The sequence below is a fragment of the Pongo abelii genome, chromosome 4 (genome assembly GCF_028885655.2).
Source record: "Pongo abelii isolate AG06213 chromosome 4, NHGRI_mPonAbe1-v2.0_pri, whole genome shotgun sequence".
In the NCBI taxonomy this organism is placed as follows: domain Eukaryota; kingdom Metazoa; phylum Chordata; class Mammalia; order Primates; family Hominidae; genus Pongo; species Pongo abelii.
This window is the reverse complement of record NC_071989.2, coordinates 37,459,925-37,477,546: the sequence shown is the minus strand read 5'-3', so window position 1 is coordinate 37,477,546 and position 17,622 is coordinate 37,459,925. Positions and strand designations below refer to the sequence as shown.

The 17,622-nt window shown below is 38.6% G+C and overlaps 1 protein-coding gene across 16 annotated transcripts in view; it reads left to right on the top strand.

The window, feature by feature from the left end:
• Window positions 1–17,622, top strand: part of CPLANE1 (ciliogenesis and planar polarity effector complex subunit 1) — a 149,939-nt gene that overhangs the window by 43,100 nt on the left and 89,217 nt on the right. For all 16 annotated transcript variants that reach the window (XR_008525217.2, XR_008525216.2, XR_008525215.2 and 13 more), the window contains 5 exons: window positions 2,969–3,186; window positions 5,912–6,076; window positions 8,849–8,987; window positions 17,035–17,144; window positions 17,305–17,463. Coding sequence is in view for 13 of the 16 variants with exons in the window: in XM_063724087.1 (XP_063580157.1) it covers window positions 2,969–3,186; window positions 5,912–6,076; window positions 8,849–8,987; window positions 17,035–17,144; window positions 17,305–17,463 (791 nt within the window). In the remaining 3 variants the exon portion in view is untranslated. The remainder of the gene's footprint in view (window positions 1–2,968; window positions 3,187–5,911; window positions 6,077–8,848; window positions 8,988–17,034; window positions 17,145–17,304; window positions 17,464–17,622) is intronic.

Sequence of the window (17,622 nt, the reverse complement as noted above, 5' to 3'; positions counted from 1 at the left end):
TATTAAAGTAGCTTTCTTGATGCCGCAGTGTTACAGCTCTCTGACTCCTCCTGCAGAGCAAGGCCACCCCAGAGACTATGTTGAGAGTAGCCTTCATACATACCTTTACACTAATTATATTTCACTTCATTTGTATCATTTTCTTTTGGAGCTGTAGAATCTCAAGCCTGGAAGGGTACTTAGGAGTGATTTATTTCAACTCTCACCTAGTGCATAAATTATAGATTTTTTTTATTTGAAAAGTTCAAAATGGTATTAAACAATTGATAGAATGTTACATGTATTACATGGATTCACACAGGAATCCTATAAAATTTATCTGTTTTACAGTTGGAGAAATTTAGATAAAAAGTAATGTAATCAGTCATTTAATGTCATATATTTAATGTAAAACCGGGACAACTGTGAGGCCCTTCTGTTTTTGTTGGTGCTTTGCTCCAGTAAAGAGTGAGACTTCTAACTCTAGATTCCTAAAACTTATAACGTTTCTGTTTTGAGAGAACCTATAATACTTGGAAATCTGACTATAAACTTTTCTTTGATAATTTTCTGTGCAGTTCTTTTGTTTTAATTCATGAAAAGATGTTACTGTGTGAAAGTTGGATTTTAAAGAAGGGACTAAAATATCCCCAGTCTGGACTTTGAGTTTTGGCAATATGTTGTTTTGAATGATCTGAAAACTCTTCCACGATAAATACATAGATAAAATGTGTTTCTAGATAAAATACAAAAAATATCCACTTAAAGGCCAAGCTTTAAATAAAGTAAGGGGAATTGCCAGAGGTCAGAAACAACAAGCAAATAAAAAATCAAAGGGTTCCATTTCTTTCTCTTTAGCTGCTCTTGAATGAATTCCATTCCATTAAAGAGAAATAGAAACAGGCCCATTCAAATATTCATGTACACAAAAATGTGTACATGAAGCCAGGCACAGTGGCTCACGCCTGTAATCTCAATGCCTTGGGAGGCTAAGGCCAGCAGATCACTTGAGCCCAGGAGTTCGAGACCAGCTTGGGCAATATGACAAAACCCTGTCTCTACAGAAAATACAAAAATTATCCAGGCATGATGGTATACACCTGTAGTCCCAGCTACTTGGGAAGCTAACTAAGGTGGGAGAATCCCTTGAGCCTAGGAGGTCAAGTCTGCAGTGAGCCATGATTGTGCCACTGCACTCCAGCCTGGGTGACAGAGTGAGATCCTTGTCTCAAAAAATGAAACAAAACAAATATCCATACATGAATGTTTATAGCAACTTTTTCATAATAGCCGAAATTTGGAAACACCTCAAATGTCCGTCAACTGGTGAATGGATAAGCAAATTCAAATATATCTTTAAAATGGAATAACAAATAGTGAAGAGGAACAAATTGCTGATAACATGTGACAACATAGATGAATCACAGAACCATCATGGTAAGAAGTCCTGAGAGAAGTCAGGAATGAAGACTACATACTGTATGATTCCATTTCTGTGGCATTCTATAAAAAACAAAACTATAGGAGCAGAAAACAGATCGGGGGTTGCCTGAGAATAAACAGGGAATTGACTACAAAGAAGCATAAGATAACTTTTGGAGTGATAGAAATGTTATTACAAGCCAGTATAGATTTGTTTAATTTTATTGAACTGTATACTTTAAAAAGAGTGGATATAGTATGTAAATTATGTCTCAACCTGATTTAAAAACAAAAACTTCAACAGATGGTTAAAGTTACTAGACCAATTTAGGAGCAAATTTGTGAACTGGAAAAGATGAATCTGAGCTATTCATCTGAGCTATTTTATATATACATATATATATATATAGATAGATTTATATATAAAATATATAAAGAAATATAAATATATACAAAATAGATAGGGACATAGATTTGAAAAATATGAAAGAGAAGTTAAGCTTCGTAGAACACACAACAGAAAGACAACATATATTTAATTGGAATTCCAGTATATCCACACCAAATGCTGGATAGTGGCTACCTAAGTTGAACATAGCAAAAATGTTAATATCAGACAAGGATGAGAAGTCATTACATGAGTGTTTGACATATTATATTCTGTACTTTCATATATTCTATATTTTACAGTATGCTTAAAATATTTCATAGTAGAAAAATCCCTGAGTTTCCAGTTCTACCACCACATCTCCTTGCATTTTGCCTTTTGGGACATGTGCACATATATATAGATGTTTGCATAGTTGAAGCCATACTATACATATGACTATTTTGTGTTTTCCTGTTTCCTTCATAAGTCATTTTTATTAACTTATTATTACAAAGTATTATCATGTACTATTAAGAAAAGGAAAAATGGCCAGGCACGGTGGCTCATGTCTGTAATCCCAGGACTTCAGGAGGCTAGGTGGATCACCTGAGATCAGGAGTTCAAGACCAGCCTGGCCAACATGGTGAAACCTCATCTCTACTAAAAATACAAAAATTAGCCTGGATAGTGTGTGCCTGTAATCCCAGCTACTCGGGAGACTTAGGTGGGAGAATTGGTAGAACCTGGGAGGCGGAGGTTGCAGTGAGCCGAGATCCTGCCACTGCACTTCACACTCCAGCCTGGGTGACAGAGTGAGACTCCATCTCAAAAAAAAAAAAAAAAAAAGGAAAAGTTACTCTCACATAATCTTGTATATTATTTTGGTGTCTTTCTTGACATTCTTTTCCCATTAATATTTTTTTCAATTGTTTTTGACTCAGAACTACATTCTAAGAATATTTTTATTGTATAGTTGTTTCTACAATATCTTGTATAAAAATGTCTCATGTTCTTATCTATAATCTTAAAGTAACAAGATAGTTTGTAATTTCTGTCTGTAAGTTTGGATGTTTGTATGTCAACCAATATGTTCATTCTTGACAATGAATGTTTTTAGATTTGAAATTTTTTCCTACAAAATGGATAAGAAGTTTAATACAAGCTTTAACTATTTTACCAAATTTTTGTATTTGATAGATCCCATTGAAGAGGAAGATGCAAATCTGCTATTTGGTTCAGTACAAGAAGTACTGAAAGCATCAGTGATGGCCGATGCAGATATTCTTTCGGAGACATTTCAACTTCTGATAGACTCTGCCAAGGACTTCAGTAAAAGACTGTGGGGCTTAGTGCCATTCGGCTTGTATCTTCCAGCTCCTCCATTGTACTGTCCCCAGCCAGCTATTCTTAGTGAAGTAAGCTTATAGCATTAACTTTTAAATTAATTTAAAGTTGATTTTGTCGAGTTTTTAAAATAATTAACTTGGTAATAATCATCAGGTTAAAAATTCAAGCTCTAAAGGCAAACTTTTAGATCCCAGCTTTGCTGTTCACTAATTGTATAATCTTAGGGAATGTACTAAACTGCTGTTTAAGTTTCCTTATCGGTAAAATGCAGATGATAATAGTACCTCTCATGGCATTTTTGTGAGGATTGAGATATCCTGTAAAATCTTCTAGCTCAGGACCTGGGACATATAGTAATTATTCAATAAATGTTAAAATTATTGTAACAATATAGCACAATTAATCTTAATATCCAGACTTTTAAAAATTAGGCATTTGTTTAGGGTAACAAATGAAATAATGAGTGTCAGAATTAGAAGCCATACATTATTTCAGTCTCTTATTTATCTCTTTGTCTTTGCCTTTTTTTGAAAGACTTGGCTTGGTGTAGTAGCTCACACCTGTAATCCCAGAACTTGGGAGGCCAAGGCGGGAAGATTGCCTGAGTCAAGGAGTTTGAGACCAGCCTGGGCAACATGGCAAAACCCTGTCTCTATAAAATATACAAAAATTAGCTGGGCATCGTGGCATGTGCCTGTAGTCTCAGCTACTCAGTAGGCTGAGGTGGGTGGATGGCTTGAGCCCAGGATGTAGAGGTTGCAGTGAGCCGAGATCGCACCACTGCACTCCAGCCTGGGTGACAGAGCAAAACTCTGTCTCAAAAAAGAAAAGGAAGACTTACTTTTATTTGACTTTGGTTTATAAGGTTTTTTTTTCCCTGCACTATTCAATTGATAGTTCTATATTATAAATAGTATATTCCTTTCAGAAACTTTTTATCTGCTCTTATTAAAAAATCATAACATTATAGTTAGCTGGTTTTAAGATTTAAAATGTTATTATAAATTACTTACATTTAGATTTTTAAGTATTTGATTAACACTTTGAAGTGTTTCTGGGTATTATTTTTTTACTACCTCCTGTTTCAATATTGGCGACTTCTACCTCTAGTTTTTTATTTCTCATTTGTTCTATTTGGTTATATTTCAATACTCTAAAATATTTTACTTGTTGATTTTACAAATGGAAGGAATAAAAAGTCCATGGCATTTCTCAATAATTCATCTTTCCTCTTGCATCTGAGTCTTTAGTAATTGGTTTAGAAATTTGAAATGACATTTAAAGTTTTTTGGATAGCCTATGCAGATAATAGTTCGAGTAGTTTGAGTGGTTACTGCCTTTAGTAGTGCTTCATTTTATTCTTTTTTATTAAAGCAATTCTCCTTGGTAAGATTTCTTCTAAATGTCAGTGTGTATCAGTTAGAACCCCTTGTGTTGCAAGTAATAGAACACTTGGTCAAAATGGTTTAAACAATAAAGGCATTTATTGGCTCACGTGATGAAGAAGCCTAGTTGTAGGGCAGGTTTCTGATTTAGTTATGTAACCAAAGACTTGGGCTCTGTCTTTCGCTCTAGTTTGTTTTCTGAGGTGTCATCTTCACCTGAAGACTAGCTCCTCTTGTGGGAGCAGGATGGCCGCCAACAGCTTCTAAGGATGCCTTGTCCATGTCCGTGGGCACAGTGATTGAGACAAAGAAAAGTGGCAAAATTATTTCTGTCCCAGCATTCCAAGCAAGAGGATTGAGATTCACTCTTAGTGAGACTGACTTGGGTCACATGCCTGTCCTTTAAACAGTCACTGTGGCTAGGCTTAACGCAAGGTACTGCTTGGCCCAAGAATAGATCCTTCTTTGAGGTGGGATGAGCTTTCCCTCAATCATATGAGCCATGTAGGAGATGGGCAGATACTCAAAAACTGAGTACTGTTAAGAAGTGGGCAGGGAAGAAGGATGTTGGGGAAGCAGATGTTTACAGTGCTCACATTATCTCATTATCTGGGAAAATAGTCTTTAGCTACTGGTTTGAATAGCATTTATTGAACAAACATTTATTGGGTCCTACTATGTATCAGACTTGAGTGTGTACACTGTGGCCATACAAAGACAAATGACAAGGCCCTTCCTTCCTCTTGGGAGTTCTGAGTACAGTGGGATACAGGTATAAATTGATATGGAATAAATTGGTGAAAGCTGCTATAGAAGTGTGAACAAAGTGCTGTTGTAGCACAGAGGGATGGGCTTCACAGAGGAAGTGACATTGAAATATAAATAGGATTCTTCCCAGCAGAGGAAGAGAAAAGGGATTCTGCTTAGATGGACCTCTCTGTAACATCCCACCAATGGAGTCTGGAGTGGCGGTCTTTAACTGTTCTAGGGTAAGACTGGGAACAAGGGTCAGCTTATCCCTTTACGTTGAGGGGAGATAAACGTTTCTCAATTCTAGAAATAGCCATAGTTGAAATCTCAGAGCCCGTGCCTCCGAATTGCCTTTATAAATCTCCAGGAACATTCTAGTTTGAGAAGCAGTGAGCATCATTAGCCTTTTTTTTTTTTTTTTTTTTCTGAGACAGGATGTCGCTGTGTGGCCCAGGCTTGAGTGCAGTGATGCAATCATGGCTTACTTCAGCTTCCAACTCCTGAGCTCAAGCAGTCCTCCTGCTTCAGCCTTCCAAAGTGCTGGGATCATAGGCGTGAGCCACTGTGTCCAGCCTCATTAGCCTATCTTTATTTTCATTTTAACATTCTAAATTTTCTCAATACTAGCCACTAAAATGGATTGTTTTATTTTCCTCAGGAAGATGGTGATGATCTTCTTTTAAAAACTGAAAAAAATAATCGCCAGAAGGTATCTGGAATCCTTCAGCGTGTTCTCCTGCTTTTCCGGGCAGCTCAGTGTTCTTTTCCTGTAGCACAGTGGTATATCTTGCAGTTGAGGTGGGCAAGAAAAGTCATGCAGAAGGTATGGAAATATCTTAGTCATTTACGTGCTGTGTTAGCTGAAATATACTAATATTTATATTATTGTTTTTATAATTGTTATATTTTCCCAAGGAGTCCTGCCCTATAAATCCATAAATTTCAGGTTTATTCATAAACAGACCAGATTCTTCCTGTTGAAAGGTGAGGACTCTGAACTGGGTCTCTAGGTTAGTTCCACGCTGTCTGGCAAAAGACAGTGTAATCTAGTCCATTAATTCCAGGGAATTACAGTTATTTTTTTCCAACTCCCATCATTAAAGATTGAAACTCAGTCCAGGGCTTTCTCCCAGTTCTCCTTGGGGTGTTGTCTGTGTTCTGTGGGGGCTTCTGTGGGTTGAGAGAATGGAAAGTTATAGTTCATTCTCGTCTGTTTCCATCCAGTAGCCTCCACTAGTCAGGGTCTCCCCCTTGCTATTTTCTGAGATGTGCAATTCAGTTTGATTCCCAGGTGTTCATCCCCTTCTATATTGACTTCAGCTAAGCTGTCACTTCATTCTTATCAGGTATCTAGCCAGATAGGACGCCTGGTAGGTCTCTTTATCTAGCTGAAAATCCTTTATATGCCTGCTGTGTCTCTTGGAAATGTGGAAATAAATTTCATCATCTCCAAATATTTTTAATTCAGCCTAATTAAAATTAAATTTAAAACAATATAATTGTTTTTAGTAGGAACCTTTGGAGAGACTTTGAGAAGTTATCTAAAAGTATTTTTGAAAATCAGCCTTTTTTAGAGAAAAAGAAAGTTTGTGAAATTTGGATGTAGTTTCTATAAAAATATAAATTAAAACTGTACTCATTTTATATTTTGGCATCACAATGGAAACTGAAAGAAGATAGTGGTTGGTTGCCAGGGGTTAGGGAGAAGAGGAAGTGGACGGTGACTACTTTTGTTTTTCTTTTTGGGGTGATGAAAATGACCTGGAATTAGACAGTGATGATGGTTGCCTAACTTTGTGAATATACTAAAAACCACTAATTGTACACTTTTAAAAGATGACTTTGATGGTATGTGAGTTATAGCTCAATTAAAAAAATGGTGCTGAAACAAAGATTCTGAACCATATTAGTTTTCTATTACTACCCTAACAAATTAACACAAATTTAGCAGCATAAAATAGCACCCATTTAATATCCCACAGGTTCTGTGCATCAGAACCACCACAGGGTGGTTCAGCTAGGTCTCTGCTTAGAGTCTCACAAGGCCAATCAAGGTGGCAGTGGGGCTACATTCCTTTCTAGAGGCACTAGGGGAACATCCGTTTCCAGGCGCATTCAGATTGTTGGCAGAATTCAGTTGCATGTGGCTGTAGAACTGAGGTCCCCCGTTTCCTTGCTGGCTCTCTCTCTGCCTCTTAGTACCATCCTGGTAGTAAATGCCATTAATGTATTTGACAAGAAGTCTGTCGTTAGCATGCTTCCCAGGAGATTTGATTAGATTGTGTCTTTCTGGAAGTGACTAGCAGAAGGAGAAAATCAATTGCAAGCCTGCTGTTAATGCTTCCTTCCCAGGTTTATGTCTCTTAGAGCCCTTTCCTAAAACATGGAAATACATTTTATCATCTCCAAATATATTTAAATCAGCCTGTTATCTGTAGAAGCTCCCCCTCTTTTTATTCTTGATTTGTTAAAAAAAACTAGGTAATTTTTCCTGCACTATATTCTAGATTTGTCTGATCGTTTCTTCATTTAGTGTCGTTTAGCTTGTTTCTCTTTCTTTTTTTTACCCCTGTAACCTGGTCATTAATCTGTGCTCATTGAGGTAGAGAGGTTTAAATAGATTGAAGTTCAAATTTTCTTTTCTTTTTCCTTTTTTCTTTTTTGAGACAGCATCTCACTCCGTCGCCCAGGCTGGGTGCAGTGGCATGGTCTCGGCTCACCGCAACCTCCGGCTCCCGGGTTTAAGCGATTCTCCTGCCTCAGCCTCCTGAGTACCTGGGACTACAGGCACCTGCCACCTCGCCCAACTAATTTTTGTGTTTTTAGTAGAGATGGGGTTTCACCATGTTGGCTAGGCTGGGCTCAAACTTGACCTCAAGTGATCTGCCCACCTCGGCCTCCCTAAAGTGCTGGGATTACAGGTGTGATCCACCTCGCTTGGCCTCAAATTTTTTTAGAAATGAATCTTTCATAAGTATTGTGCACTTCTCTCTTGCACGTGGCACATGTGTTTGCTTATTTTAATTTTAGGGATGAAGAGATTGAGTTTGGATCGTGTCACACCCTCTAGCAAGTATCCCCGTCAACCCCTCAGCTTTTTACTCTGTTAGCATTTACTAATGATCCTTGCCTAGAGTCATTATTAGGAGTTGCCAAATGGTGTCTTTCTAATTCTGCCATTTATAGATTAGTTTTTTAAAATTTATGTATGTAGGCATAATTTTTTTGTATTTGTTTTAGTTATTATATACAGCTTTATTTGGGATAAGATTAAGATTCTTAGATTTCTTTATTTTCTTTGCTATGCCAGTGAGGAAAGCCAGGGAAAAATAGCATTAAATTCTTCTTATACAGGCAAAATTGTGACAAGAGAGTGCAAATGATTTACTTAAAACCTTTTTTTTTTTTTTTTTGAGATAACAAGCTAGTGACTTTCCTGAATTAAATTTGTAAGTTTCTGAAAATATAGCTGATTTCATGTGCTGTGTTTTCCATTCTGTGTGGCTTATCTTACCTGCCTGATTCTTTTATAGTTTCTTTTAAATGTGATTTATACTGCTGATAATTAACATATTCGGTTATTCTTTACTTTTAGATTCGAATGAAAGGATCCCTTCCTTCACTGAGTCCTTTTCCTCAGTCATTACTTAATTACTGTAAAGGAGGTATCTCATTTTTTAGACCTGGAGCAGCTGGAGACCACAAGCTTGATGAAGTTTCCATTAGAGCAATAGGTTTGTCCAAAATGAACTGCTTGCTTTGAGTATGAATAATGGTATATTTTTCATTTGATTTGGGAAAGTATTGACTCTTCAAAGTACAGTATGCTCTGATATTTTACTTTGTGTTTACAAGTAAATATTGTACTTTAACAGCTATGTATATACATATGTGATATATATGATAGTAAGTCAGAAATTTATTATATAAACAAATTGTGATACCTATTACCTTATGTCATGCTTCATTATTTAACTGAATTTTTTTTTTTTTTTGAGACAGAGTCTGGCTCTGTTGCCCAGTCTGGAGTGCAGTGGCCTGATCTCAACTCACTGCAACACACCTCCTGGGCTGAACCTATCTTCCCACCTCAGCCTCCTGAGTAGCTGGGACGACAGGTGCACAACACCACACCCAGCTAATTTTTGTATTTTTTGTAGAGGCAGGGTTTTGCCATGTTGCTCAGGCTGATCTTGAACGCCTCAGCTCAAGCAGTCTACCTGCCTTGGCCTCCCAAAGTGTTGGGATTGGAGGCATGAGCCATTGCGCCTGACCTAAATTAATTTCTTAATTCATGGTCTGTGTCCAGTTATTTGCATAACAAGTTTAAAAAGAAGTAAAACTTTAGATATCATTTCACTCTTTTCTCTTTAATCCTTCCTTAATCCTTATCAGTTCTATTTATATTAAGCCCTGATCTGATCTTTTTTTTTTTTTTTTTTTTTTTGAGATGGAGTCTTGCTCTGTCTCCCAGGCTGGAGTGCAGTGGTGCGATCTCGGCTCACTGCAAGCTCCGCCTCCCGGGTTCCAGCTATTCTCCTGCCTCAGCCTCCCAAGTAGCTAGGACTACGGGTACCCGCCACCGTGCCTGGCTAATTTTTTTTTTGTATTTTTTAGTAGAGACGGGGTTTCACCATGTTAGCCAGGATGGTCTCGATCTCCTGACCTCATGATCTGCCTGCCTCGGTCTCCCAAAGTGCTGGGATTACAGGTGTGAGCCACCGTGCCTGGCCAGCCCCGATCTTATCTTTATACTTTGATTAAAATGTTTATTTTAGAGCTGGGCACAGTGGTGTAATCCCAGGTACTTGGGAGGCTGAGGTGGGAGGTTGCTTGAGTCTAGGAGTTTGAGGGTCTTGTGTGCAATGATTGTACCTGTGAATAGCCACCGCACTCCAGCCTGGGCAACATAGTGAGAGACTGTCCCTAAAAAAAAAAAAAAAAAATTTATTCTTAACTCACTCACCCTTAGTGTAATCTTACATGTCCTGGGGCTCAGATTGTCTGTTTTTCCAACTGAAATGGCATTGAAATGCTTCTTGATTGCTTCTCTCACCTGTCATGAGCTTAGTTTCATAGACTCTTCATTCACCATAACAAAAGGGCCAGGCAGGTGTCATCTGAAAAAGTATGTACGATCTCATTTATTTCTTAAAAATCTAGGTCTGTAAGAAGTGAGTTAAATTCACAACAATCCCAGTTAAAAGATATTTGTTCATAAATAGGGACATAGTCCTTTGAAGTGACTTAAATAAAGATTTGAACATATATTTTTAATATTTTCATTTTGATCCTGAGTTCTACTATTTAATTATTCTTTTGTTTGATTTGGTCTCTTGATTGTTGAGAAGTGATTTGGCTAGATTAAAAAAGTTTCCTTTCTGGCTGGGCGTGGTGGCTCATGCCTGTAATCCCAGCACTTTGGGAGGACGAGTTGGGCGGATCACAAGGTCAGGAGTTCGAGACCAGCCTGGCCAGCATGGTAAAACCCCGTCTCTACTAAAATATGCAAAAAATTAGCCAGGCATAGTGGTGTGCACCTGTAATCCCAGCTACTCGGGAGGCTGAGGCAGGAGAATCACTTGAACCTGGGAGACGGAGGTTGCAGTGAGCCAAGATTGCGCCATTGCACTCCAGCCTGGGTGACAGGACGAGACTCCATCTCAAAAAAAACAGAAAAAAAAAAGTTCCTTTCTGGCCAGGTGCGGTGGCTTATGCCTGTAATCTCAGTACTTTGGGGAGGCTGAGGCAGGAGGATTCCTTGCGCCCAGGATTTCTAGGCTGCAGTGAGCTATGATCTTGCTACTGATCTCCAGCCCGGGTGGCAGAGCGAGACCCTGTTTCTTTAAAACAAACAAACAAAACAAAACAAAACAAAACAAACAAGGTTCCTTTCCCTAGTTTGTTACCTAAAATAGTAGATTTTAACTCTTTATTTTATTTATTTATTTATTTTTGAGATGGAGTCTTATTCTGTCACTCAGGCTAGAGTGCAGTGGCATAATCTCGGCTCACTGTAACCTCCGTCTCCTGGGTTCAAGTGATTCTCCTGCCACAGCTTTCCCAGTAGCTGTGACTATAGGCACCCGCTGCTGCGCCCAGCTAATTTTTGTATTTTTAGTAGATACGGGGTTTTGCCATGTTGGCTAGGCCGGTCTCGAACTCCTGACCTCAGGTAATCCACCTGCCTTAGCCTCCGAAAGTGCTGGGATTACAGGTGTGAGCTACCATGCCTGGCCCAGGATTTCACACTCTTTTGAAGTTTTTTTATTATGGAAAATTTAAACCAAAGTAGAGATGTATAAGCACTCGAGTACCTCTCACCCACTTGCAACAATTGTCAACACATGAAAGCAAATCCGAGTACATCATAAGTACAATAAGTACTTCAGTATATGTAGTGAACAGATGAAGTTTTGTTGTTGTTGTTGTTGTTGTTTTTGAGTTGGAGTCTTGCTCTGTCGCCCAGGCTGGAGTGCAGTGGCATGCACAATCTCAGCTCACTACAACCTCTGCCTCCGGGTTCAAGCAATTCTCCTGCCTCATCCTCCTGAGTAGCTGGGATTACAGGCGCCGGCCACCACACCCAGCTAATTTTTGTATTTTTTAGTAGGACGGGGTTTCACCGTGTTGGTCAGGCTGGTCTTGAATTCCTGACCTCGTGATCCACCTGCCTCGGCCTCCCAAAGTGCTGGGATTACAGGCGTGAGCCACTGTGCCCAGCTCAGATGAGGTATTTGTTTTTTTTTTTTTTTTAACGGAGTCTAGCTCTGTTGCCCAGGCTGGAGTGCAGTGGCATGCTCTCGGCTCACTGCAAGCTCCGCCTCCCAGGTTCCCACCATTCTCCTGCCTTAGCCTCCTGAGTAGCTGGGACCACAGGTGCCTGCCACCACGCCCAGCTAATATTTTGTATTTTTAGTAGAGATGGGGTTTCACCATGTTAGCCAGGATGGTCTCAATCTCCTGACCTCGTGATCTGCCCGCCTTGTCCTCCCAAAGTGCTGGGATTACAGGTGTGAGCCACCATGCCCGGCCAGATGAGGTATTTTTTAAAACCATAATTCTATTATCATGACTGACAAAATTTACAATAAATCTTTAATATCGTATATAGTCAGGCCTGCTTAATGATGGGGATACGTCCTAAGAAATGTGTCATTAGACAATTTTGTTGTGTGATCATAGGGTATACTTAGACAAAAATAGCCTAGTACACACTGAGGCTGTGTGATACGGCCTTTTGCTTCTAGGCTACAAACCTGTACAAGAGGATTGCTTTAGCCTAGGAGTTCAAGGCTATTGTATGCAATGATTGCACCTGTAAATAGCCACTGCACTCCAGCCTAGGCAACATAGTGAGGCCCTGTCTCTAAAAAGAAGTGTTGCCATATTGAATACTGCAGTACTGAATACAGAATGGGACTACACTGAATACTGTAGGCAGTTTTAACACAATGGTAAATATTTGTATATATAAACATATCCAAACATTGAAAAGGTACAGTAAAAATACAGTATAAAAGATTTTAAAAAAATGGTAAGTATGGGGCACTTACCATGAATGGAGCTTACAGGACTGGAAGTTTTTGCCCCAGGGGAGTCAGTGAGTGGGTGGTGAGTTAATTTGAAGGCCTAGGACATTACTATACACTGCTGTAGACTTTATAAACACTGTACACTTAGGCTATACTAAATTTATTAAAACTATTTTTCTTCCATAATAAATTAACCATAGATTATTGTAATGTTTTTACTTTATGAACTTAAAAAAAATTAAAACCTTTTTGACTCTTGTAATCATACTTGGCTTAAGAGACATACAGTGGCATAATCATAGCTCACTGCAACCTCAAAGTCCTGGGCTCAAAGGATTCACTAACCTCAGCCCCTTGAGTATTGGGACTACAGGCGTGAGCCACTGTACCAGCTAATTTATTTTTTAGTTTTTGTAGAAATGGGGTCTCTGTTGCGCAGGCTGGAGTGCAGTGGTGCCATCTTGGCTCACTGCAGCCTCTGCCTCCCGGATTCAGGCATTTTTCCTGCCTCAGCCTCCTGAGTAGCTGGGACAACAGGCGTGTACCACCATACCTGGCTAATTTTTGTATCTTTAGTAGAGATGGGGTTTCACCACGTTGCCCAGGCTGGTCTTGCCCTCCTGAGCTCAAGCGATCCGCCTGCCTCTACCTCCCAAAGTGCTGGGTTTACAGGTGTGAGCAACTGCGCCTGGCCTAATTTTTTTTATTTGTAAAATAGAGACATAGTCTTACTATGTTGCTCACGCTGGTCTAAACTCCTGGGCTCAACCGATCCTCCCGTCTCAGCCTGCCGAAGTGCTAGGATTACAGGTGTGAGCTACTGTGCTTGGCCAGGCTTTTTTCTATTGAAAAATTTTAAAGTTTATTTTTTACTGTTTAAACTTTTTTTAAAATTTAAACTAAGACAGAACATATTCATTAGTCTAGGCCTACATAGGGTCAGGATCATCAATATCTCTGTCCTCCACCTTCACATGTTGTTCTGCTGGAAAGTCTTCAGGGGCAATACCATGCTTGGAGATGTCTTCTCTTATAACAATGCCTTCTTCTGGAATAACTCCTGAAAGACCTGCCTGAGGCTATTTTACAGTTTTTTTTTTTTTAATAAGTAGGAGTATACTCTAAAATAACGATAAAAAGCGTAGTATAGTAAATACATAAACCAGTAACAGTTTATTATTATCAAGTATTATATACTGTATATAATTGTATGGGCTAGATTTTATATGACTGGCAGTGCAGTAGGTGTGTTTACACAGTTGTCACATAAACACCTGAGTAATGTGTGGACTATGATGTCGTGATGTCTCTAGGTGACAGAAATTTTTCAGCTCCGTTATAATCTTATGGGCACACCATAGTATATGCGGTCTGTCATTGACCTGAATGCCATTATGTGGCATCTGACTATATTATCTATCCCATGTTTAAATTTACTTGATAATCTCAAATATGTCTTTTCTATAGTTTTTAAAAAAATCTCTGTCCAATCAAAGTCCACCACACATTGCATTTTGGTTGATATATAAATCTTTCTCTTTTTATAGTGTGATAATAGCTCACTGCAGCCTTGACCTCCCAGGTTCAAGTGATCCTTCTACCTCAGCCTCCTGAGTAGCTGGGACTACAGGTGTGCACCACCAGGCCTGGTTAATTTTTTTTTTCATTTTTTCATAAAGACAGGGCCTCACTTTTTTGCCCAAGCTGGTCTCAAACTCCTGGGCTTAAGCAGTCCTACCTTGACCTCCCAAAGTGCTGGGATTACAGGCAGGAGCTATACCATGCCTGGCCTATAAGTCTATCTTAATCTATAAAAGTTTCCTTGCCCCCATTCTTTTTCATGCCCTTTATTTATTGTGGAAACTAGATCATTTGTCTGGTAGAACCCATTCTATTCTGGTTTCAGTTGATTACATCTTTTTGGTATTCAAACATTTTTGACCATGATTTAAAATAAGTGCAGATTTTATAGCAAGGTAATACGTGCACACACCCGTATGAAGTTGGAATGAAAATTTAATAAACTACCTTTACTCTTACTGTGTGCAATGCACTCTTCTTTTCTTTTCTTTTTCTTTTTCTTTTTTTTTGAGACAAAATCTCAGTCTGTCACCCAGGCTGGAGTGCAATGGCGTGATCTCGGCTCACTGCAATCTCCACCTCCCTGGTTCAAGTGATTCTTCTGCCTCAGCCTCCCAAGTAGCTGGGATTACAGGTGCACACCACCACGCCCAGCTAATTCTTGTATTTTTAGTAGAGATGGGGTTTCACCAGGTTGACCAGGCTGGTCTCGAACTCCTGACCTCAGGTGATACACCCACCTCATTCTCCCAAAGTGCTGGGATTACAGGCATGAGCCACTGCGCCCGGCCGCAGTGCACGCTTGATATATTCTGTTGTATTCTATTTTAAAAAGATGATTGAGAGGCACTGAATTGATTTTATAGCCTAGTAACTAATAATAGGTTGTAATCCACAGTCTGAAAAACACAGATAAAGGATGTTTTTAGATGAGTCGCTGTTTAGTATGTTGCTGCACTGTATCTTGCTAGTTCTTGGCCTTAGTTCTATCCCAGCTTGCCTGTGAAATATGAAATAATGAAACACATCTGTCAGTAATGATGCCTTTCTCAAAAGATTGGGCCATGCTCCCCTGGCAGACTCTATGAGAATCTGATGTGTGGGGTGGGCTGTAGTGTGAAAATGCTCATTGGAGACCCTGATAGTCCCCCTGGGGCCATGTACCCACCATCCTCTCTCACTATTGGGATGAACAGAATGTGTAGAAGACCTGCTTTCTGCCCACTTTCCATAATGTCAAACTGTTCTTTTTGACGTTGTAATATTTATTTTAAAAAACATATTAAATAGCTCCCTAAAGAAAATGAAAATACTGACTACTAATATAAAAGTCAATTTATTGTAAAAATAAGGCTTATTTAAAAAATTAAGGCATAGGCTGGGTGCGGTAGCTTATGCCTGTAATCCAAGGCAGGTGGATTACCTGAAGTCAGAAGTTTGAGACCAGCCTGGCCAACATGGTGAAACCCTGTCTCTACTAAAAATACAAAATTAGCCGGGTATGGTGGCACACGCTTGTAGTCCCAGGTACTTGGGAGGCTGAGACAGGAGAATCACTTGAACCTGGGAGGTGGAGGCCAAGATCACACCACTGCACTCCAGCCTGGGCAAGATAGAGCAAGACTCCGTTTCAAAAAAATAATCGTAATAAAATAAATAAAAATAAACAATTAAGGCATAAATGAATGAATACTAAATTTTAGAGTATTATCTTTCTTCCTCCAAAGGAAAAGTTCCTATATTTTTCTTTTTCCAGAGACGGTCTTGCTATTGTGCTGCTAGAAAGAAGCGTGTGCAAGTGTCTTTTTCATATAATGATTTCTTTTCCTCTGGGTAGATAACCAGTAGTGGGATTTTTGGATCAAATGGTAGATCTACTTTTAGTTTTTTAAGGAATCTTCACACTGTTTTCCATAGTGGTTTTACTAGTTTACGTTTTCACCAGCAGTGTGAAAGTGTTTCCTTTTCACCATATCCATGCCAACATAGAGGCTGGTCTCAAACTCCTGGGCTCAAATGATCCTCCCACCTCAGGTGTCCAAGTAGCTAGGAGACAAGGTCCTGCTCTGTCTACAGAGCCTACACCACCCCGTTGAAAAGGTCCTATTAACCATAGAACATGAGATGGTTTTCACTTAATTGGTCACATGTTAACTATAATAGAAATTTAAGATTAGCAGAAGAGTGAAAACTTGTTTTGATAGCTGGATTGTGAGCCCATGCATTGTGTATAGTTAAGTCCTGATGCTCCATACAATGGAACACCATATTGGCAACAAGAAGACTTAGTATATTACCACTTGAAAAGATATCTAAGATATAGTAGGTGAAAAAAAAGCTAGTTGCAAAGCAGCATACATAGTATGATTTTATATATCTTTGTGTACTTGTATTGCTTTTAATAAAAAATTATTTACTATTAGAAATTGTTTTTAGTATTAAAAATGTTTAAACATAAATGAATATCTGTTAGTGACTTATAAGTCAATCTCCATGACTTTGATATAAGGACTTTTATATAAATTTACAATGAGCTTGTGTTCGTTTTATAATTAATGAAATAAAGACCTTTATTTTGAAAAAAATGATCAGCAGAGGTGGAGTTGTTATAATATTAATGTACATACTCATATGATTTTCTTTCATATTTGTGTTCCTGCTTTAGGTTGCTTCAGAGAACTTTGTGCTCTGTGTTGGATGCTGCATGTCCGTGATAAGTTATCCTATAGTTGCAGGCAATATCAGAAAGCAAGAGAAAATGTAAAAGGAGAAAAGGTATTTACCAGGGCAAAAATAAGAAAAATGAACACACGTTACTTGGGAAATTATTGTTTAAAAGAAGATTTTATTGTTTGTAGCAAAACTTTCTTTTGAACTCATTCTGGTCTACCATCTAAACTAAAAAGGAAATGAATGTTTTTCAATATCCTTTTAGGACCTTGAAGTGGAGTTTGATTCTTGTATGATTGAGCACTGTCTTAGTGCGGTGGAATGGGCTTATAGAATGCTGCCTTTCTCTCGGTTTTTTAATATGGAAGAACTTATTCAGGATATAATTTTGAGCCTTATTGGAGAACTGCCACCAATCAGAAAGGTAATGTGCTTGTAGGTGAAAGTAAACTACATCAGAATCAGGGACTTTAAAAGATTTTTATTTAATTTTAATTAAGGATGATATTGCCTTTCTTTGGCTTATTTCACTTAGCATAATATCTTGTGGGTTCAAAAAGGTAAATATTGTAGGACCTCACTT